The sequence below is a fragment of the Protopterus annectens genome, chromosome 7.part0 (assembly GCF_019279795.1).
Source record: "Protopterus annectens isolate FY-2018-M chromosome 7.part0, PAN1.0, whole genome shotgun sequence".
Lineage (NCBI taxonomy): Eukaryota > Metazoa > Chordata > Ceratodontiformes > Protopteridae > Protopterus > Protopterus annectens.
Genome location: NC_056739.1, coordinates 858,098,475 through 858,123,939, shown reverse-complemented (window position 1 = coordinate 858,123,939; position 25,465 = coordinate 858,098,475). Strand labels below are relative to the sequence as shown.

Below are 25,465 nucleotides of genomic sequence, written 5' to 3'. Positions count from 1 at the left end.
CAGTAATGGGGAATTAAGGCAAAGTAGATGCTGTATTTGTGGTTTGTGGGAGAGGTGAACAGGTCACAGCAAGGCTGACCCCATTGTTGAAAGATCTTCATCGCTATTTTGGGATTGAGAGACCACTTGTGAGGTAGGATACACCTGCTCAGTTTGTCTGCAATCATGTTGGAGCTCCCCAGAATGTGTATTGCTATCAGAAACCGGTTGGAGCAATTGCCCATTTCCAAACTCTTAGGGCTTCCTGACATTAAGGGTATGATCTGGTTCTCCCCTGTTTATTGATATACCAGACTAAGGACATGCTGTCTGATTGGATAGCAATTGTCCCTGAAGGAAGGGCAGACTGAAAAGCTTGCAGTGCTAAAAGCATTGCCCACAGTTCTAGGGCACTGATGTGAAAATTGGCTTCTTGTGGAGACCAGTGCCTTGGACCGTCTTTCCCAGAAAATGCCCCCCTCCCACCTGGGAAGCATCCATGGTCACTATGGCCTTAGGCTGAGAGGGGAAAAAAGGAATGACTCCATAAATTTTCTTCTGGCTTCATCCACCAAGATAAATCCCTTTTGCAGTGATTTATCAAGACTGGATGGGACACGGGGTGCATTAGAAGTGATGATTGCGATGCCAAGAGCCAGTGAAGCAGCCTTATGTGATACCTTGCTAGGGGAACTAATGTTATTGTTGCTGCCATGGATCTGAAAACTTGTAGTACCAGATGAGCAGGAACTTTTTCCTGGGAGAGGATCATCTGTAGTTGCAATCATAGCTTTAACAACCTGTGATGAGGAAGGGAGGCCACACAGGATATTGTATTTAGTCTTGCTCTGATAAACTCCAGATCCTGTGGGAGACAGTTGTGAGTTTTCTTTGTTGACTGAAATGCCTAATGTTTCGGCAAGATGTAGAACAAAGTCTGTGGCGCAGAGCAATAGATGCCTGGAGGGGGCGGTAAGGAGTCAGTAGTCTAGATATGAAAACACATGGAATCCTTGTAGTCTCAAATGAGCTGCTACCAGTGCCATGCATTTGCTGAACACCCTCGAGGCTGTGGTGAGACCGAAGGGCAGTGTTCACAATTGGTAATGACTGGCTCCTAGCCAAAAGCAGATTTATCTTCTGGAGCACTTGTCCATTTTTATGTGGTATTATGCACCCTGAAGATCTACACAGCACATCCAGTTGTTCTTCTCCAGAAAGCAAAGGATATACTGAACAGTGACCATCCAGAAATTTTCCTGTTGTACAACTATATTGGTCTCCAGTCCCCTGTCTTTTTTGGCACTAAAAAGAATCTTGAGTAGAATCCGGATCTTATCTGGTCTGCTGAGACTGTTTGGATGACTCTTTTTTTGAAGCAGCTTTTGAACTTCAAGCGCTGCTAGATCCCTCTGACTGTGTGAAATATTGGGGATTTGTTTCTGGGGTTAGGGGGAAAAGATTGAAGGGAATGCAGTAACTTCTGGTGATTATCATCTGTACCCAGGTATCTGATGTTACTGTGAGCCAGGCTGAATGGTGCAGACAAAATCTGCCCCACAAATGCTTCCAGAGGTAAACAATCACTCCCCCCCCCCCTGCTCAAGAGCGCTTGTAGGGTTGTCCAGAAAAAGAATCTCTAGAGCCCTGGTTAGGTGGACCCCCCTCTGCCCTGGGAGGGGCATCTTCCAGAAGAGTTCCCCCCTCTGCCCTAGGAGGGGAATACTCGCCATGTTTGCCACAAAAAGGCCCTTGGGTCTTTTTGAACTACTTTCTTCCACTCCTCTGATTCTAGAGTAAGGCCGTTGTGGAGTGGAAAAATGCATGTCCAAAGCAGAAGAGGTTTTCCCGTCCTTTTCACACCTAACATGTCTCTAACTTTTGGGCCAAACAACGAAGTGGCATCAACAGGAGCCGTGCTGAAGGAAGACTTGAAGGGGTCCGCAAAGTCACACAAGCGCATCCAGGCGTGGCGTCTAATGGCAACGCCTGTACCCACTGCTCTAGATGTCCCTTTGGCTGTATGCGCAATAAGCCGCATAGACGAATTCAAGATAGACTCCAGGGTGCAAGTCGAAAAGCAACCTTATCTCAAACCTCGTCAGACACTGCTCCTGCTAATGTGTTTGAAAGCTGAACTATCAGATCCCTTTGGCGTCTAGTGAGGTGTGACAAAAAATTCAAGGACTGAATAGCAAAAGTCGATGAAGCAAAGACCCGCTTCCGTACCTCTCAACCTGGAAACATCAAAAATCTGGACAAGGCCCATGAAAAATAGGTACAAATCTGTACGCTGATTAACATCTAATTTGCATACATAATTATGCAACCCCACCCACTCCAATGGAATTGTGGGATACCAACTTTCAAATGCAAACTGAAGAACAGAAAATCAAAATACGGCAGCGCACCACAGTCCCCTGCAGCCATTTCAATGTCCCATTACCTGGCAGTTTCTCCCCATTTACCATAAACACTAATATGTACATACTGTTTTACTTCTACAATGATTATTTGCATTTTATTTTTACATTTTGCAGTACAACAATGCACAAAACACTAACAGACATCCGCTAAACAAAGCAATGAAAATAGACTTGACTTGGCATTAAAATTCAAACCCTGTGCACTACAGAGCAACGTACCACTATGCCAAATCAGCAGTTTCCTGAAAAAAGGAAGCCTGAAACTTAATGGCTCATTTAGTGAATTCAGTTGTCACTTCTCACCATAGCTCTCAACCTCTTAGCACAAAAAACCTGGACAGACAATGCCAATAATGAGGGAATACAAATTCAGTTCTCACTCATCATAGCTTTTCAGCTCTTAGCACAAAAAAAATCTAGATGGAGCTCAGAAATGATGGCTAGGGAGTTTAGACTCTTTTTACCCTGTACCAAAGGTACAGGGTTTGAAGCTGAAAACCTCTAGCCACCAGATGTATTACATAGGGTGGGCATTTTCACACACACACATGATAGGAATTTACCAGGATGATATATCATTCTGTGAGCAATTTACAGATGTGAAAGATAATTTGACAGTTGCATTGATAAACTTAGCAAGTCTAGGTTTCTATCCACTTTATAATTAAATAGCAAATCCTAGTAGCCCAGAGACATATGAAAAAAAAAATAATTTTCCACACTTACTGGGGTCTTATGTTATAAAATGCTGACTTTTCTTTTTCCCATAGAAGACCTGCAACATTTCAGAGATAGATGCACACAATTCTTAGATCACATACAAGATATGCAGCACACCTGAATGGTAATATAATATTTTCTAGACTGGGAAAAGAACCATTTTCCCAAATTCCAAGCAGTTATAAACCTACCAGGTAAAGCAGAGTGATGTCTAATCCAACAAAATGAAAGCTAGGGATGACGTGCCAGAAGCACTCTGTTTGGGCAATGTGGTAGGAAAAGAGCTTGTGAAATTGCAAAATGAAAAAGTGGAATTAATGCAAAACTTATTCACAGCAACATAGAGGCATATAAAGACTTTTTTTTAGCTTGGATGACTTACTTGAAGTTTTATCCAGATTTTGACAGTATTGCTTGCCTACAGCAGACCTGACAAAAGGTAAAGCTTCCCTGAAGGTAATGTGGATGAATGTAGCAAAATAAGCCTTTAAACAGATAAAGGACATGCTGTGTTCAGAGCCCATACTTGCAGCTCCTGAATTTTTGACAACGTTTTCTATTATGCATAGATTCCTGAGACAGCCAGAGCAGTTTTATCTCCGGGTCTGGATTGGAAATAGGGAAAACAAAAAAAAAGGTATTTGGCCATTAAATGCTGTAGTAATACATTTTGGGGAACCATTTTGCCTGATTATAGATCATGCCTTCTTTAATTGCTATTGTAAAACAAGGATACCGATCCAAAGATCTTTTACTTGGTACTGATCCTTCAGTCTGTTAGCTTTAAGATATTGTATCAGCCAGGCCACAGTCTCATGAAAGTAGACAATCTGCCCAAGGCAATCAATCTATCAGCTGCAGCTCAAACCAATGATTCTTTGCAGGTAAGGGGTATGTATCACTGCCATAGTGGTGCCTGGTCACTTTAAATATGCCAGCCTAGAAGGGACAGACAAAATAATGACAGAGTATCTTTGAAGAGATGAACCTAGAAACAATCAAACATGCTAGAGGTAAAGGGGGACAGCTCAACACAATGCAATATAAGTACAGTGTTCTTGTACACCTTTTGATCTGTCGTCTGCAGCACACTTCATATGTTGCATACATTTAGTATAAAGTAGACGGAAGACAACTTAACAGGATTTCCAATGAATGAAGCAACCAGACCCATGCGAGACAGGACACTTGGACTTATTACTAACTGAGTGAAAGATTAACCTGATTTATTGTTCCTGTAACTGGAAATGAGAAGAGAACTACTCTTCTCTGTAAATAATGATTTAGGTGCTGTAATATAAAAGAACCTGCCTAAATGGTGAATTAATTTAAACACTGTCAGCAAAACTGTTAAGTAACTAGTTTTATGCAGACAGACACACACTTTACCTGAGTGACGAGTCCAAAAATGGTTCCCCAACAATAATTCACTTTGAGCGCTGTTAAGATGTTTGTATATACATCCAACACTTTAATTCCCGGCCAGTCCACTCATAAAATGCTGCTGCTGCTGCTACTAACTCCAAGTGTGATGCGAGTGCTTTCCCAGCCCGAAAATTCTGCTACTAACAAAAATAAGAATGCGAGTGCTTTCCCAGCCAAACCCTGATAATATTTCCCGCTCGCATGCTCCAAATGCTGATAATATGCCGGAAATGATGATGTGAGCTCAAGGAGCTCAATTCCGACTGGCTGATAGCCCTGGAAGAGCTGACGTCATCGTGCACGTGATGACGTCAGCTCCGACAGCGCAATATTTGAAATATTTCAGAAACCCAAAGAAAAAAATCGGAAATGAAGGGGTGCCACTCGGGAATCGTGGCACCCCTTCATTTGGACCCCAAAACTCTGTAAAAACTGAGTAATTCGGTATGGTTGAGAGGTTTGCCCGCTTCCCAAATCTGTCCATCGTCCAGGACTCTCAGTTAGGAGGATGGACAGTTGAACTCTCTTTGGCAAGTTCCTTTTTGGTGGCCGCCACCACCACCATGGCACCCACTGCTAGACCCTTAGACCAATGGGGCTGATAATCTGGGGCTGTAAGATTCTTGTCCAGTCTCCGGGGAATAGGTTCTATGGTGTCAGGAGCCTTCCATACACACTGAACGATCAATTTGATTAGTTCGTCAGTGGGTGGGGTCACCCAAGAAGTAGATGGACAGGCATGAAAAGCTTGCAAGAAAACAGATTCCTCAGAGGATGGGTTTGAGGGCTTCCAATCACCTCTCTGTTTTAATATTTCCAGGATGTCTCCAAAGGAGACATCTTCAGGGGGTGACCATGGGCACCCTTCCCCTTCATCGTAATCCATATCCTCAGTGACTGATTCTTCTGAAGTATCTAGGTGCTTTCTCTTGCATGATCTCTTATAGGGTGGCTCCTCAGGAGGAAGATCTGAGGAGGACTCCGAAGACAGGGGATCCTGAACTACGACATCTTGCTGCTCTTATGCTCGCTGTCGAGACGTAGTAGAATTGTGGCAGCTGCGAACCAGATGGAACAAAAATATGGCACTAAAATGGAGATGAAACCAACTGGGAGCCTGCTGAGGCTAAAGCTCTGACCATAATCTGGAAGGGAGGCCCACCCGAAGATGGATCGGAGACTGGAACCAAGAAAAACAACCTTGGAAATGGGATCACACCCTGCTCCAACGAGCTCCCCCCCCCCCTCAGAGTAAGACCCAAGAGAGGACTTGAAACTAGCATGGTACCAAGAGCCACAGACGGCGCTGTAAAAAACATTGGAGCCAATCTAAGGATCCTGGAACCAGCTGCCAAATCATGGTCCCTTGGGTGCGATGGTTCTAAAGGAGCCGAAGACCACAGAGTAGGTGAGATCTACCATCATACCAAGGCAGTTGGTACCAGGAGCATCAAAGCAATGGGCTCCAAGACCTGGGAGGAGGTTGAAGGAGGAATATATGTAGGAATCCTGGGAGAGTATGCCTCAGGTCCGGAAGGGAAGGAGGTCTGAGAGGGTACAGGGAGGCCTCTGGCTGCCAAGAACCAATCCACTAATCTGACTACATCCAATTCCGATAGACTTCTGGAAGAACAGAAAACCAAAGAAACCGTGTTGGGTAAAACCTTGGTGCAGAAATAAATCCAAATGAAAGGTAAAAAGTAAAAAATGCACCAAGATAACACACAGCAAACGTTTAATCACAGCAAAGTACAAAGTGGTAAGTGCTTTCACAACCGAAGTTGCTTCATCAGAACGGGTTGACATTCTTGAAGGAGATTCAGGTCTTTCCACAAAGGGACTCAGCTGATGACCCAAAAAGGGGTCTATTGAATGGGAATACTTATAACATAGACCTTCGGCACCATGATCTGCAGAACAGAGGGAGAAAATGGAACCGAATGAAGAGATGTAACTATTGTCGGTGCCAGGAAGTTTGTTGGGGCCGAAGCCATGGTCATTGCCTAAGCGGTTTGTGTAAAATCAATAGTAGAGGGCACTGATACCGATTTTGTTTTTGGTGCTGGAGCAGAAGGCAATGACATTTTTGGAACTTTCTCCTTTGGTTCCAAAGAAACTGTTGGAACCTGGGATTTTTGAGATTTGGAGTCATGTACCTTAGGAGAAGACAGAACTGAATTACTCCGTTTTTTTTGTTACAGATTTTGGAGATTTTGAAGTCTCCTCCTCAGAAAGAGCTTCACTAAAGGGACACTTCAATAAGCCTTTGAGAATCAACTTATTTAGTCTCTCTACAAGAGTACAGGCACTAAAGCCCTTACACATATCACAAGGAGGTTGAACTTCCAGATGAGGGGCACCCAGACAGTAGACACAAGAAAGATGCCCAATGGAATTGGGCATCTTTCTGCCACAGTCCTTACATTGTTTGAACCCGGAGGTTCCTTTTTTTGCTTCTCTGCCATTTCCAGTGAAAAATACATGGTACACACACACATTCATGGAAAAAAGAGGGAACAAAATTAATTCAGAAAAGTAAAACCTTGTTAGATTACTTTTATATATATGTACCAACTATGCTATATGCATAGAATATCCACATGGGTAAAGGAAGGAAAGAAGAAGGAGAAAAAATACCAACGGTAAGAGGGAAGGAGAGGCCTAATACCAGCAATGGTAAAGGAGAAATACCCTGAGGTAAAAAACGGGGGTAGAAAGCTTCAAAGGGTTCATTCACACTAAAAAAAACTTAATGACAGTAAGAAATAAGTTATTAAAGAGTTTTAAGTAATATAGTTAGTCAAATACAAAATTGTTAAGCACTTAGCTGACAGCATCAGCTGACACGTCCAATTTTCTATGCATCAAACCAGATCTGAGGTAATGGGAAGAGAGGCAGTATGGGTAGAGCCTTAGCTCAAGAGTTTTTGGCTGGCTGGAGCTTTGTATAACAGCAGAGTTGGTTTGGAACCGAGCCCATCAGTCAAGAATGAATGAAGACTGACAACATCAGATCAATACTTATAATCAACAATCATTCTGTTACTTTTATTTCTCTTCTACTCCATCACTTCCAGTCATACAAACCTTTTCATTTTTTCCTTACTCACTCCGCATAGTTTATGGAAATAACCTCTTCCAGCTTACTCCTTTCAAAAACATGCAGTTCCCTCACTTCCATCAACACTTTGTCAGGATAGTAGGAAAGGACACAATCAACTTCACTAGACAAATTAAAATTTTTCTTATCAGCTTCAATTTATGGAGAATAAACCACTCTTAACAGTCCAGCTCTGGGGCATACAGCAACAAAGCCTTGAATATGACTCATATGAGCAGACTTTGATTATCAGTTTGGGCACTGGAATGGGTGAGCAGCTAACATCAGCTCGCCTTTTCTAGAGAAAGAGTGAAAAAGAGAGTGTATACTGGAGCACTGAATATTTTGCTGCATGAAAGCACAGGCTTGCAGATAAAACAGCTGTGACAGGAGACAGGGACTCTGCTTAACAAGCTAGTTATGGCAGCCTTCATTTGCATGCAGGTGGGGACAATCACATGCAGAGGGAGGGTATAGAAGGCCTTCCCGGTGACACAGGCCCCTATGTCAGCCACCAAGTTGTGGGGTTAGGGTCTAATAAAAAATGATGGTTGGCTGCATGAAGGACCGCCTTCACAACTGGTTCTCACCTTATGGGGAATAAATGAGCTGATCGTGGATGGCTTATACTTAGCAGGTAGAGGTGGGGAGAAAAAAGCAAAAAAAAAAAGGACTAAGTACAAACACAACTCAGTACTATGTTACACATTTCTCATTTTTTTCTTTTTAATAGTCGTGTCCATTTAAAGTAACGTATGCCACGCTGTCACACCGTGTATTCTTAATTTCACTTTTTCATTCTACAGACACCATAATTTATCAGTATTAGTAAAATATCCCTTGACCATAAAATACATATTAAATTTACTTTCGTTCTCAAGCATGAAGCATAATATTTTCATATATGCACTGATTTTAACTACTTTTAGGAAGCTTAATAATATATCATGGACAATATCTACATAGATATGAAAGGGACAGTAATGTTTTTGAAACTCTGCAGGTTCTATGCAATGAATAAAAGAAAGTGACAAGTATCCAATTGTCAAGCTGTCAACTCCAGTTCCATGAGCTTCTCAAATCACAAAAAGGAGTTTCTACTGCTTTGCATATGCATTTTTTTTCATCTTCTGAAATCATTAATAATGATCTTTAAATTCACTTATCCTATAGTCTCATCTTACAGATGAGCAAACAGTATTATATACTGTTGTTTTACTTGCATCTTGAGTCCTTGAAAATGCACCTTAAATTTTCTTACCCTGCATTCTTAACTTCAGATGGTAGAAAATGTAAAGGAAATGCAACCTACAGTTAAAATATGCATGGATCTTCAAATCTTTAGATAAAATAAACTAATTCTAATGTTATTTAGATCAAATGTAATATTCTAGTGTTTAGCAAACATTTACCAAATGCGATGGTTCTTTATACATTTTGCACCAATGTTCTTAATAAATACATGTGGCCCCTTCCAATCTGTCCAACCATCTTGACCTTAGATACACTTAAGAATTTAATTGAATTTTTACTTCCCTGCGATTTTCAACCTTAAATAATATAGCCACATCTCTCAATTCTATTTTCTCTTTACTAATTGGTTACACCAACATGTAGTCAAGCAAACCGGACATTTATTCAGGTGCCATAAAGCATTCTCTGGTTTACAAAAAAATTATCTTTCTACCTCCTCACTAAACTTTCATCATCACTGGGAAAGAAAATGTACTTCATTTTTATTTTTTTTATATTCTTATATTGCAGCTGTAAAGCATATCCTGTGCTGCAATGTCTTTTCAGAATAATTATGCTGTACAAACACTTGACAGCCTGTAACATTCAGTCTATGTCCTGACTGCCACAATCTTCACATTATCTGCTCTTTCCATAAAGTGAACTAAAAAAACTGTGTCAGTCTAGGTTTTACATACTTCAGTAACTCCAATCATATATGACTGAATGATTCAGCATTCATCTGTTTTGTGTATGTGTAAGGTAGAGCACCTACTACCCTTGACTTGTTGTCCCCTCAGAAATTGTGTGTGCACTGCCATTAACATGTTATATGTGTATGCACATAATGACAGTCTACCTAATCTACCTAGTCTTCCTTCCCTTTATGTACCCTCAAAAAGACCATACTTAGTACCTCAATACACCTCTCTTTCCAATGTGTTTACTATGCATTTGCATAATTTTATACAAACAAAATTTTTTTTATTGTTGACCTATTGAACTATACCAATGTAAAATTGTTACTTAGCTTCTTTTTAATGCAACTTTAACTTTATGCATGTAACCCAACATATGTGAATATTTTTGCTATAACTGCTATTATATCAATATTGTTTAAAATTGTACTTGTTTAAAATGTACTACTGGAGCGTCTCTCCTCGGGTCTCCACTGAAAATAGGCCGCAAGCCCAGTTGGACAAACTCAGTTAACAAATGTCAATAAATAAATAAATAAAACTAATGTTTAAAAGCATTTAAGCTGGCCTAGTTAAAGAGCTTTCTGTCTGATCTAATAAAGACACAGTGTGAAAAGTAATTAATTTCACCCTGTTCAGTCCATAACTTTGTATAAATGTTCTAGCTCCCTTGCCAAAACTAAGTCATCCAAATTTGATACTGGAGGCCTCACGGTTTTTTTTTCTGGACTCGGGACAAAATACTTGATAAATGTACTCTTTCTTTATGAAAAAGCTAGTAACAAATTGTACAGCACATTTTATTAAAATGGACTACAGTATAGCAAGGTGTGAGTTTCATTTTTTTTCTGTGCCCTTCCCATAAAAGCTCCAGAAGATCTACAGTCTTAAAACTTGTGTCATACCTCTATTTGTAAATGAGTAAATGCAAACATACCTCTCAACTGTACAGATTTACACAGAATGTCCAGATTTTTGCCTCATATTTTTGGTATGTTTTTCATAAAATTGTGATGATCTGGCAAATCATTGGCAAGTTATTAAAGACTGAAGTAAAAAAATAATGGCAGATATTTGAGTTCTAGACTTCATACCCTTCAAAAAATTCATGCTAACACAAAACCTCTTATACTATCAACTCTAAGTTTCTAAGAACACTATTTAAAAACTGTCCCTATTTTTGCACCTTGACTCACCATTATTTATGACTTTGTCCAGATTATTTGGTCTTAGAGGTTGAAAGGTATGAATACAAACAGATTCATGAAGCATTCTTTATAAATATGATGCTTGGCTGATTGTGCTTCCCTCCAAGATTCTGCAGATAAGAAATGTTTATTCTAGTTGGACTCGCTACTCTTGGTTCATGCAAATAGGTGTAGGTCATCTTCTCTGCCTCTGGAATATTTCCCCCAATATCTTCAATGATAGGTCAAAAGTGGAGCATGGCTGCCATGTTCCATATCACATTTACCTCCGCTTCTATGGGTGTCAATTCTGGTCTTGAGAACCAAGATTTATTCCAGCACTGACAATGTTCCTTTAGTCGGTCACTCCCCACCAATGTTTAGGTACAGTTTCCAGCCCTCCCAGTAGGTTTTCCAGCTTTGTTTTTTAACTACAAAAACAGGTATAAAAGATCTGAAATACAGTTAAAATGTCCAGGTTGTTAGGCAGGGGTCTTGAATAAGAGGTCCAGTTCAAAATTCTGTTTCAAAGATACATGAATAAGTAGTTATCAAAACATTAGTAGCATCTTCCATTTAAAGGAATTCTGAAATGGTGTATTTGCAATAGAACAGGGGCCTAAGTCATTCAAAATAAGAAATGGTAAGAAGGCAAAGAGCAGATGGCCAAAAGTAATTAAAGGTAGATAATTTGTAGGACAGCCACATGTAAGTGGTGTTACTTCTAGTGTGTAATGTACAGAACACAAGGTGGCTTACAAATACCTGCTAATGACACACTGCTGAAACATTTACTAAAGGAAGCAACTATCATCACAAATCCTTTAATGACATCAGAAAATTGATAGCAAATTCAGTGCAAGAAGAAAATAATACCAGTCACTAGTCAGACATTCTGTATTGTTGACGTTCCTGTCTGACCAAAAGCAAAAATGATGAACAATTAATACTTCTTGATGAAATCTCCAACATAAATGCAGATGTCAGCATACATTAGGTTTAAGTAGTAAAAGGTTATTTCTATTTTGCAGCTTCTGGAAAAGGACTAAAAGATGAAATAATCAATTTAAGAGAAACCTAAGGATTAGCCTCGTCTTTACTGTATGCCACAAAGGGCTTATTACACTAATCACTTGGAATTGCAAGATACCAGGCAGAAAAAATGATGTGAAAAAGGCATTACAATAAATAACCCTGACATACAGTCAGCATAATGAAGTAAAATTCAGATCAAGAGGCAAAGTTGGACTCCTCAACAGGAGGAGTCAAAGCTGAAGTTAACTGGCTTGTTAACATAACCAGAACCAAAGTTCCTACATCCAAAACATAAAATAACTGAGAGCAAATATGACAGAGAATGTACAACTTAAATCCCAAGCAAAAAGGTGTCTAAGTAGCAAAGGAAGTACTGGACCATGGAAGAAGTAAGAATAAAGTGCCACACACACACACACCTTGAAATAAAAATGTAACTTTTTTTCCCCTGGGATCTTTTCCATAAGATCTACAATTCCAATCACTCTGGGGGAAAAAAGTGAAAAACAGAAAACTGTAAGATAAACATAATGGGTCTATGAGTGCGCACTGACTGAACTATGAAGTTAGTAGAGTTCCTTTCTCGAGACATTACTGGGTAGGAGGACTGTAATACGTGAAAAATATACTAAGTAAGGTGATACTGAGCCCACTACTATCAGTCTGCCAGTTTTCCAACCTAACTGATACAAACTGCTTCTTTAGTTTACTCACACAGAGTGGAGCTAAGGTTCTTCAAAAGGTATTACATCAGTGGCCACAGGAAGGTCTGTGGAAGCCAATAAATGAAAGGAATTATTTATTATAAATGACTATGAAGTAATATTTTAAGTGAGAGATTCTGCAAGGAGCAGTTCCTGAGCACCAATGTCTGAAATTGCGACTACCTGGGAAGGGGTCTACTTCTCCTATAGCTCTGACCATTGCTGGAAGCAATCTCCTGGGCAAAGCATAATAAAATGTGCCACTATCACTTTACCTTTGGAATCTGCCACATCAGGAGCCAAGGCTTCTATCAACCCTCCCTAAAACTTGTTTATAAAAAGATTACAGAATGATGCAGACCCTGATCTCACACACACACACACACACACATACACACACACAATCACACACACACAAAAAAATGTAAGCCACCAGTGCAGTGAGCACCCGTAGGTAAGACATCAAGATTCCAGAAATAAAATCCACAGCAATATTTTTTCTTTTTTTTTTTTTTTTGTTTTTAAATTAACCAGATAAGTGAACTGCTGGAGTAGCCATATAAACATAAGCAAACATGAAAAAAGAATACAGATATCCACAAAGACTGCAGTCAGAGGAGAGGACTGTATTACAGATGCCATGATCTGAGGCATCACTTTCAAAAGACTTTGCTGTGAAACACAGCACATAAGCAGATAATAATATCATAAAAAACTACATTTTATAAAAGAAAATGAAATCAACAAAAATGAAAAGTAGTTCTAGTTCTGACATAATGCAAAACATCAGCACACCTGAGTCCTCTTAAAGGAAGCAGCAGTCCTTTGGAAACATCATCATTAACAGATACTTAACATATTTTTATACCCCCCATGACAAACCAGGGTAAAGTAAAAACGTGGTTTGAAATATGTTACGTAGTTGTTCCTTGGCTCAAATGCTGTTCATTATACTGATTTACCCACTGGTCTCTCACTGTAGGGAATGCAATTACTTCAATTCCAGCTGAAGCATTTAATGGTGTTCCTAATATCGAATGGATCGATCTCAGCAAGAACAAAATAACATCTGTGGGTATTGATCTGAAAGCATTTTCAGTAAGTATTATTTAATACAATGCAAATGAAATACCAACATACATAAATGAGAAAAAATGTAATGATCACGTTCTTTTACAGCTGTATACTGCTATTATTTAGCAGCATAATTTTGTTTTACTTCTTGCATTGCTGACTAATTGAAAGAAAAATGTAAAATGTAATGAAAATTACATTTCTGCATTACCTTCCACTTCTTTACTTGTTATTATCCCCTTCTCACAGAGGAACCTCTATTCTGATGGCAGATAACACCCACAGACTGCCCAGTCTACCCATTTCTGCACTCAATGGATAATCCGCAGATACTAGTTAACAGCTTATTTTGTCAGGAACCAGTCAACTGTAGACAAATCAACATTAAGTGAATCACTTTTACTGACAAGTATTTTTTTTTTACAGTTGTACGTCCCTGCAGTGCTTAGGTGTGACTTTTACGATTTTAGTTTGTCCTCAGTTGATATATATATATATATATATATATATATTTTGTGAATGGTTTTAAAGCAGAGTTTGGCTGTTATCATTTGCAGAGTTTGGCTGTTATAGTTTGGTGTTGTTGACCTACATTTACTAGGTATTATAATGACTTGACCCAAGTTGTAAAATGGAACAATGCCACACCCCTCCCAATATTCAGTCACTGCCACTGTCTAATTTTATTCAGCACATTCGTAAATGTATGAAAACAATGGAAATGCCAAACTGATTCAGTAGGCCGATGATTCTACCTTAGTTATTTCCAATGAATCTCCAAATGACCTCAATTCCTCCATGAAAAATTTCTTCTATTTACTCTAGCCCTGGTTTAAAATCATACATTTCCTTAAACACCTCCAATAAAACTATGCTTTTCTTTACTTTGCTAAAATTCAGCCTGAAAACACTAACTACTTTGCTCCCTTGCACTTCTATTAATAGTAATTCTAGTAAAATTCTTAATATTATCTCAGTTGTCTCCTGACATATTGATGATGCTGACTCAACAAAAAGAAACGCATTCTTGACAACCAGTTAAGATTCTATGTTCTCATGTAGAAAGTAATCACATTAGGCAAATTATAAAGGACAAAATCATACTTAACAGATGATGCCAGATCTCACCTACTTCTACCTTTTTATACACATCTACCATGTCTGAATAAATTTTAACAGTCCCCCATTACACAAACTGGAGCAAACTTAAAATTAAGTTGTTTGGCTTGCTGCATGTTAATAAAGTCTTACCTCCCGCCAACGTTCACTTCATGAATTTGACTGGTTAGAATTTAATCACATCTTCACTACCAAAGAACTATGTCTGGAACACGCTACTTTACAAAGCCAATTGTCCTGCCTTAGCTGCTTCTGTTTAATGGAAAGCCTTTACATGGGCACTTAACAGTCTTTATTCTTCTTTTAATCTATATCCCAGTATCACTAAACAAACATGGAAACTCCTTATTCTGTCTGTGCAGATAAACACTGGAATGAACTCCTATCTGATACATGAATTATGAGAGACTTGTGTAAATCAAATCTCCTCTAACTCTATAGTTTTATAAGAACTGGATTTACAGCTGCAGACCAAGCTAAGATTCCCTCTTCTATAAACATACTTCATTTGCTTTACTACACTACACTGGGTAGTTGGATTTACAAATGTAATACAGACTAAACTTTTTCATAAGTAATCTAATCTAAAGGCTCGCTCGACTACTACACTTTAGCTTTTTGACCTTTAACTATTTTTATTTACTTACATATTGTTTCCTTTTCCACTCCTTAGTTCTGTTTTCCCTTCTCCACTGATCATTCCAATTTCATTTTTGCTTGCAATGATTCAATTCTGATCCTCACTTGTAAATTCTATATACTCATGTGTTGCCCATTCCTTATTCTACATATGAAAGAAACACATTACAGCAGTGACCAGGTATGTATGTGTATATCTGGGCACAGTTTTACAGTCAGAATCTTATATTTTGTTTTAGTCTGTGTACGTTTATTTGGAATTGGTTCCATAGGACTCCGGTGAAAATGGTACTTCTAAGCTGGATATTCCCCAGTTAACAAATGTAAATACAAAAAAATCTATCATCATCCCTTTTTTCACTAAAGTAGTCCAACCAGTCTTCAAAATTTCTATTCCTGCAATTGCACACATCTCTTCAAAAACAATCCCTATCAGATATTTGTTTCAACTTAACTTTTAACTCTTCTCTTCTGTAGCCCAGCTGAGCCTGAAGGGCAGGTCTGGTCACCCTGGGAAGGTCAGTGCACCACTTTTGATCTCACTAATATGACCTGTTATTTAATACAATACTGAGCTCTGTAGCATTCAAACAAACCACCTGAAACAGCTGGAAAAAGTACAGTTTCTTACCAATAAAACTATCGGGTTTCAAAGACTTCAGGAACTGTCAAGACTCATTACAGTGTGGTTTTCTTACCAGTTACTCAGAGATAATTTCTGCCACATGTATAAGGGAATAACTGATTTAATTCAACTTGTAAAACTATGCCTGAAATTCACTACTAGGGAAGTGACAGGTACTAAAACTGAAACACGTGAGTGATGCATTATGTAAGGCTTTTCAAGATTAAATAATAAGCTTCCCCTTACAATCAAAACAAGTTATTTATTGATTTCCTTCAAAATAATTCAGATAAGTACATGGAAAATAGAAACATCAACGTGAGATTACAGTAATCAAACATCTACAAGGCATGTAGGTTATAAACTTGACAGTCATATTAGAAAACCTAATCTACAGTACTGGTATATAGTTCATTCACAAACTATGCAAACATACAATATGATTACACAAGTCTTAAGTATGTACTTACGAAGAAAATAAACTGTTTATTAGAAATGCCAAGGTTTGAAGTGCATATCTGTAAATCATATTACTGCCAGAAGTCGGGTTTGCTTCTATACGAATGATGGCAACAAGCAAGTCTAGGCAGCCATTTCTGAATCATTCCTGTACCCTAATTATTTAAAATGACCTCTACAGTGCATGCATGTCAAGCATTACAAGGTCTCTCTTTTTTTTCTTCCTGAAATGCAGCATAAAATATCTAGACCTTATTTACTTATCACTATTTTCCCTTATGTTACTTGAAATTTTTTATGTTCATTTGACTTTTTTCTGCATACCATTTTAGTTCTCTGTATTATTTAGTTTTGCTTTTTATTCAAGTATGGTCTTCAAAATCATGATAATAGTGTAGACTTGGACCTTTTAATTACCTACTGAAGATAAACATTTTCATTTTATTAGTGATGTGTCTCCCCGCATAACTTGTGTTTTTGTGCTGACCCAGACTCTCGTGTGAGGAACCCTTTGATTTAACAGCATGTGGTGCTCATGTACATGTATCATTCAACATTAGACTTCTGGGAAACCATAGACAACAAATGAAATAAATAAAATGAAATAATTAAGTAAATCAATAAATGTCAGTGAAGACATTCAGGATGCTATAATTAATCAAACTTCAAAAAGACAAATGAGCAGTAATAACTGCATCATATGTCAGTACTTCTGAAACTCACACCAGTTAGCATGGCGGTTTTCTGAGCATCCATAATGCTTGCTATAAAAAGGACTGAATTGTGAAGTGAAACAAAGTAACTCAAACATTTCCTCCTCCCCCAATCATTACTCAGGACCTTAGAAAAGAATATGCTACTCGCCAGACCATGGCAGATCTGTTAACATGCAAGACAAAATGTAAAAGTACCTACTGCATTGCGACGCCCAATCTAATACCACTCCAACATTGCAACAACCATATTTTGGATGGCAGAAAAGTACAGAAGCGGTACTTTCAAGTTCAGGACAGTACATGGTTCCAGACCAAATGTCCTGTTTTTTTCAAAAAAAATAAATAAATCATCTTCCACACATCTTCCCAGCCATCCTACTGCAAAATCATAAAAATGCAACCCCTGCTCCACCAAATACTTACCTTATTTAAAGTTGCAGCATGGCCTTTTTCCCTGCACTGGAGACCATGCTTAACTACTCCTTTGCAGATGGATGCCTACTGAGTAAACATCAGTATTTTTTCCATTTAATTCTGTATGACTTGTAAACAAATAAACATAACTTCTTAATTTCTTAACATTTTGAGCACATATTTCAATGAAGATTTCACGAGTCCCTAGTTCAAGATCTGTTCCACTGTTAATGAGCAACTTTGTCATAAAATGTTGTTTCACAGAGTGCCTGCAAAGTAATTTTTTAAGACGGAATTATAGAATTAAATGTTCAATATCATGTGCTTACCTAAGAGCAGAATTATTAAACTTCTAGCCCACAATATTACTATGTTTAAAAGTTATGATTGTGTGTTTAACTGGGCAAATATTTCCCCCAAACTTTACTGTTAAAAGAAAATATGCAAATTTTAGTGTACCAGATGTACTTATGTCTTATATGTTATTATGTCTTGAATAATTGTACTGTCTTAACATTTCTATTTCAAAACATGATTTCAGAGAGGGTACATAACTTCACTCACTGACTCTAAAAATCACCTTCAGAAAAGAAATTCTGTAATGACATTTCAAAAATCATGATGCAGTCCTATGTGTATTCTGAAATTTTTCCAAAATATTATCAACTGCCAAAGTTATGAGTTAAACTTAAAAACAGCATGTATTTCTTTGCAATTTTACTAATGTGTACAACAGAACTGCAAATTGAAATCCATGGGACTTCACTAACTTAATGATGTAGACCTCTAAATGAGTGTGCTCTTAATGCTTTGTCCTAAATGTCACTAAATACAAAAGTTATGAGTTGGTGCTTAATTTGCTGAACATCGTCTTATAACTTAAACTATAAATGTTGACATCAAATCTGAAACTACATATTGAGGAAGCTTGCCTCATGAACATCACACTTTCCTTGCACTTCCCCCCAAAATTCATATTCAGTACTTCTTCTCCAAGGTTACCCCTTCCCACTTCTTGAATTTATATTCAAAGCTTTGAGTCCACCTCATCCTCTCCCCCTCCTGAACTTATCAGTTATCCTTTTCCATAATCATTCCATTCCCCCTCATGACTTTCAGATTTCACGTCCGAGATTTATTTTCCTGGGTCATTCTCCACCCTTTCTAAATCCATGTTCATTTTTTTTTTTGTTGCTGCCCAGTGTACTCTTCTATGTTCTGAATCCATACATTGGTTATCTCCTTTAAGGGGTGCCAAAGTAGTTACGTTTGCTGCTTGAGAACTCTGGGAAATGGCATTTGTTCCTGATCTAAAGCTGCTAACTTTGAAGTTTTCATGCTCCCCCTCTATTCATGAGGATTTTACACCTATTAAACCTCCAGTTTGACTAGCAACTTTAAACTTGTTATACATAGCATGTACCTTTGTTCTTGCCATTACTGTTTATGCTATGGCTGTGAATACAATATCACTATACTTAGTTATCAAATTAATATGTAGATGTTGCTTATTTGGATTCAAATTTGAAATATCGGTTTCCTTATTTTTTATTTGCTTTCCCTCTTGAGTGAATTACTTTATCCTGACATTTGCTGTTAATGAACCAAGTGAAGGATGGAAAGTACAGTAAAAACACAGTTTATATGCAAGCCAATATAATGCCATTCCATTGAATTTTATAGAATGACATGTCTAATGTTTGCTTCTGATAATTAACAATCACTCTGTCTCCCCTTCATCATGTCAGATCTTGCACTAAAAAAAAATTTTGCACTTACTTACTATAAAAGTTTTTGAAATTACTCCTAAATCCCTTTCTATAACTGTTGTATTTAATACTCCACCACATCTTATCAGTTATAATAAAAACAAATCTTAAAGCAAAGATGAAAGGTGAGCAATGAGCAGACTGGTACGGAATAAATCACATGCAGCTTGAAGATGTCTTGCAAAAAATACTAAGGTTTCTATAGTTATTAGTAGTATGCTTATTTCAGAAAGAAAAAGGTTAGTGACATCCGTGAGATCTAGTTTTAAGATAGGTGGGGCTTGGGAAGTATGTAAGGTATCAAATGTGGCTTGCTTGCTGGCTGTTTCATGTTTTCAGTTAGTTCTGTAGACATGGCACTTCAGTCTAAACCTATAGATGTACATCCCTGCACTGCTGTAAGGTTGGTGAACTATAAATCACTTTTTAATACAGTGACACACAACACAGATACACAAAATGCAAATATTAAAAATTAATGAGGATATAAGTTGCTACCACTGCTATTTGATAAAGGCTTTCTGAGGTAAGCGGGTACCCTGACACTGTTGCATATGGATGACTGGGCATCTTTCATGAGAATTTGTGTTGCATAACTTTAAACATACACATAAAAGTACTGGCAATAAACAAAATTCCATACTGAGTGACATGATTCTTACAAAGTATTACATTTATAATTACCCATAAAAGTTTTTAACCACATTTTAAACCTGTGCCCATGCAATGGTCAGTGTCAGTGGCACAAAAGGTAGCACACATGCCATTGGTGCAGAAGGCTGTGAGTTTTATTCCCAAAATGGGTAGGCTGATTGCTGACACTGCAGTGCAGCACTGCATTTGTGATTATGTTGTTTGTCAGGTGAGACGTTAAAATGAGTCCCATCTGTTTGAACTGGTGGTAGGTCATGCTGATGTAAAAGATCCCATGCCACCTATTGAAAAGATTATGGAGTCCTTTATTTATATACAGAAAACCTTTACTTACAGCATATTTACAAATATACAAAATATATTTACACATATTTATAAATTTTCCTTACAGTAATATTGTTTTCTTCCCTATTAGACACCCACTCCTTTTTCCATAACCACCATCTGATTTTACTTAAAATTGTTGCAGAACTCCATTTACCATTAAACATAATTTTAGTTATTCTTTCATTCTGTATAACACATATGCTATAAAATAACTTTTTATCTTTTCTTTTAACATATTATTTACTTCTGTTTTATATATGATGGTCTTTTAGCTTTTCCCGGTTAGGGATCGTCACAGCGGAACTCTGATCTGCTAATGTTTGGCAGTGGATTTTTACAGTGCTGAGTTGCCAGCCCGATGCCCAACCTTCAAAGAAGGCACACCCATTCGCACACGCATCTGTCTGCATGCCTTTAGATGTCACTCGACCATGGGGAGGATATGCAGACTCCACACAGAAGGCGCTCCAACCGAGAATCGAATGGGAGAACCTCTCACTGTGAGGTGACAACGCTAACTGCTGCACCACCGAGGCCACTTCTTTACTTTTGTTCTTATTATATCCATATTTCATCATGGCTAGGTTTATTTTAACCACTTCTTTTTTTATCTTCAAAAAACGTCTTCTTTACATAGTTTTCCCTATAACTTTTTTACTGTTTCACATTTCAAAAACACATTCAGTAGCTTCTTCTTCTTGACAATATAAACATATTCTATCACTTTTCTTTTTATATGGCATATTTACTATTACCAGTCTCCACAAAAAATTTTGACATTCTAATTTCTTATTATGAGTCTATGTTATGTTATCAAACGATGAAAAGAGCGAACACTCTTTCATCGAACTTGAAAGGTTGACACAACAAAACAGCGAAGACCCCCTCACTTAAATATACCAACTCTGAGATTGCATCATAGTGAATGAAGGAAATGGCAAAGTCCCGAAGACGGTCCACCAATTTTTTCCCGTGTTCCATGTCTTCGTTGTTTAGTGCTGTCGACTTATACAGTTCGATAAAAGGTTTGCTCTTTTCATCATTCGATAACGTAATATACACCCCTCTTATTACACCATTTGCTTCTTATTTTTACTGCTTTAATTTTTTTCATTTGTTAGATTTTCCCATGGTTTTACATAGCAATATTTTATTATTGCATTCTTATACTACACCTTTCTTTTCTATAGCATCAATTTTTATTTTCCACAAAAATATTTTTTCTTGGTAGCATTTTATTTCTTCATTTATATACGCTTTCTCTTTTACTCTATTTTACCATACCCCAAAATTTACTAATAATCTCTCATCTTTTTAATTTATTTACTTCAAAACTTTTGTACAAATATAATTAAGCAGCATATACCACAATGTTAATTAAACCTACACCTCCGCCTCCTTCTTTATTTACAAACTCCTATTTCTACTGGGTTTAATCTAAAACCCTATATAAATGAAAAATTATCTTCAATAATTCCTTTTCAAATTTTGTTGGCAACATAAATACACTTGCTAGGTATGCTATTTTCCCCATCAGTACTGAATCTATCAAACAAGCCTTTTTCTGAATTATAATTACGGTTCTTCAGAAAATGCAAGTTTGTTTTATTTTTCTATTATTTCTCCCACTGAATTCTACTTACATCTTTATTCCCAAATTTTGCACGCAACACAGACATTTAATTCACTGTAAAATATGTACCCCATGTTTTTACATCATCTAAACCTTTACTCTTTTATTTATTTAAAGCCACCCCAATTCACTTCTAGACACTCATTTGTGCAAATTATTACTTTTTTTATATCCAAATTTAGTTATTTGCAATTACTGTAATGTCATGTGCATATGTTAACAGAACTGGAATTCTTAACCTTTCAGGTGTTTTATAGCTCACCTCCTTCACTTTGTAATTTATTTCACATACAATCACATTCATAACAAATGCAAAGCATATACAACTCATTGGCATCCCTGTCTTACACCACTCTTCAAATGCACCTCTTGGCTTAACCAACCATTTACAATCATTTTTACTTTATAACTATACGTGGACATGAATCATTTTTTAACTTTTTCACTTATTTTATATTCTTTCATTACTGCCCACAAGATTTCATGTCCAGTTAAATCAAATACCTTATTAATGTCTCCTAGCATGACTTTTGCTTCTTCTTTTCTATTCATATCATCCACAGTTTCTCTATCATTAATAATTCTTCACAACCCTTCTCTTTATACTGTACATACTATCTTCCATAATATTTTCCATTAATTGTTTATCTTGCTTCTTCCATATGAATTTACGTATTTCACTACATAATTCTTTAAACATAAGACCTTCATTTAACCATACATTCAAAATCTTTAAGAAATATATATTTTTGCCAATCCATTGAATTTTTATACATTTCATACCCTATTCCATCTGGTCATGCAGCCAAATCTATCCTGACGTATCCTAATGCTTTATCTAGTTCATATAAAGAAATCTCTTTTTCCAACTCTTTATGCTCTTTTTCTGTTAACGTTTTTCACTTTCCATGTTATTTTCACTAACTTCTTTTTTTCTTTAAACATTTCTTGCACTCACAGTGTCACACTATTTGTAATATTTTCCTGAGTACCTTCTATTTCTTTTTACATTTTTTTATTTCCCTCATTACACTACCATCTTCCTTCACTAATCTGCTTAAGTAACTTGATACTTCTCTTTTTCCTTGTAAAAAATATCTTTGCTTAAATACAAATTCTTGTATTTTTTGTTGATTTCATATAATTATTTTCCTTTGTTAAATTACTTTCTATCATTATGTTTTATATCTTCCAATGCATCATTATATGTTCTTTTATATTTTTCATTCACTACTTTCCTCACATCATATTGCCACTGTAAAAAAAAAAAAAAATGTTTATATTTTTTCTTAAATATCATCCAGCCATTCAAACCATTTTTATAAAATGTTCTCATAGTAATATGATCTTTCCATGACTGTATTACCAATCTCTTACCTTATTCATTTCATGCTTTCTCATTTGTTCCTTTGCCTATTTTATATATTCCTTGTTTTCCTTTATATCTAGTCTTATTGCAAGATTTATTTATTTGCCTTTATTGACCTGGAAAATTTAGTTGGGCAAAACCCATTTCTGCAGAGGCCCAGCGGAAAAAGCTCCACATTTAAGTTGCACATGATGTACATTTATAATTGCAGGGTAAAAACATCTATACATGAGCTTATTTACATGATCTTTAAATATTTTTAAGTATTTCTTACATGAACATAGCATTTTAACCCAAAACACGAAAGAAACCAACATAACTTAGCTAATATTGAATAGAGAAATAACATACAGTAACAATTAACACATTTATAGCACAATGGCTGCACAGAAAAGATCAAAATGAGGTGTTTTTGAGTTTAGTAATTTATAAACAGACAAGTAGAATGTAGCTTAAAAATGAAGAGAGAGATATGAAAGGAAAAGTTAAGGAAACGATCAGGAAAATAAATGGACAGAGGAAGAATTGTAGTTAGTGGAGGGGTATGAGAGGAGGAGGAAAAGTAAGAGTTTAGGAAATAAGTTCAGTATGAGGAGGCGAGATAAGGTATAAAAAGCTAGGGAAGCAAAGTGTCTCTAAGAGTTGGAGAAAAGTAATCTGAGTAAAGCTAGCCAGGTATGCAGGAAAGGTGATCAGAAAATCCTGTTTGAACCACCTCCCTTTCTCCTATAACTAAACCTTCTAACATTTTAAAATAATCTATTTCAGTTCTACACATAAACCCCTTTAAGTCCATGAATGTTTATCCCAAAGTTTTAACTTATCACATCTTATAACGTCTAACATTTTTCTTGTACCATTTCCTTTCTTTTTACACTTGCCTCTTAAATTAAAATATTCATATTTGTCACTACATAGTCTAAAATGCGATGAAACAAGCTTTCCCTTTCCTTACAATTAGTACAAGCATATAATGTTATAGTTTTTTCCACTAACTCTTCATTGTTAATCATCCCATTTTTGCTAAAGTTACATCTAATATCTTTACTGTATTTCTAAAGAATATGGCTATTCCAGAATGTCCCTGATTTCCCAAATTCCAGATTATCTTCCCTCCCCATGGTTTCACTGTTTGTAATCTTTCTTCATTTGCTAAAAATCTTGTTTCTTCTAATATAATTACATCACAAGTATTACACAACTCCAAGAATCACTATTCTTCTTACTATATTATTAATACTATTCACATTTACAGAAAGTTCTCTAAAATTTTCATTTCCCATTTTCCTTAGATTCATGGTTTCATAGGTTTGTAGCTAATTACTAGTTTAGCTGCCATAATGGGCCATTCGAAGCTTAGTCAATTTCCCTCCCAAAGGTAAGAATCAAACACTGCACCTTGTGTGTCCGCGAGCTAAACACCTTAACCATTATAGCAACCCCAGCCATTAGCTGTATATATTCTTTTTTATCCATTTCCTTTCTTTTTTTTTTTCCTTTTGCACTTGTCCTTTTAAATTTTCTTTTTCTGACTTTTACCCTTTTACCAATAGAATTATTTTTCTTATACTATCTTCCAATTTATATCTTCATCGCTTATTTCAGAGCCTTCTTCTATGTCTTCTTTATTATTTTTTCTCATTACATTTTTTTCTATTTCTACTGCTTCTAAATTTTTTTTCTTTGTTCATTTTCTTCTCTTTTTCTTTTTCCTTGCTTTAATTTTTACAATCCATTCATAAATGTCCAGTTTTGTTACATTTATATTTCAATTCACATTTCTGTATCATGTCTAATTTCCCACAAATATAACATTTTCTTTTTATTGCAGTTACTAATCAAATGTCCTTCTTTTTCACAAAAAAACAAACATGGGTTGTTGCCACTATTTTACAGCATTATGACATCCCTATGCCCCTCCATAGTTATCACGTTTGGTATATGTGTAATTTTTTTCTTTTTCTATTTTAAAACAATATTATAGTCCCACCCATCGTGCATAAACCTCTTTTGTCATAAACTTTTGCAAAGTCCAGTGCTTCTTTACATAAAGTTTTCAAATGTTTTTAAAGTCTCTCTTTCCACTTCTGTCCGAAATTGTACAAAATTTCTTTATTACCTTGAGAAATGCTTTTTAATCACCTAAAGATTCCATGAGTT

At 36.7% G+C, this 25,465-nt stretch overlaps 1 protein-coding gene and 1 long non-coding RNA gene across 3 annotated transcripts in view; one reads left to right on the top strand and one right to left on the bottom strand.

Annotated features, from left to right (window-relative positions):
• The window catches only part of LOC122806742, a 1,208,783-nt gene that overhangs the window by 940,846 nt on the left and 242,472 nt on the right, over nt 1-25,465 (bottom strand). The gene's annotated exons all lie outside the window — the stretch shown is intronic.
• ECM2 (extracellular matrix protein 2) overlaps nt 1-25,465 on the top strand; it is a 374,664-nt gene that overhangs the window by 192,498 nt on the left and 156,701 nt on the right. The window contains exon 5 of the mRNA XM_044077415.1: nt 13,490-13,605. Within this exon, the coding sequence (XP_043933350.1) occupies nt 13,490-13,605 (116 nt within the window). The remainder of the gene's footprint in view (nt 1-13,489; nt 13,606-25,465) is intronic.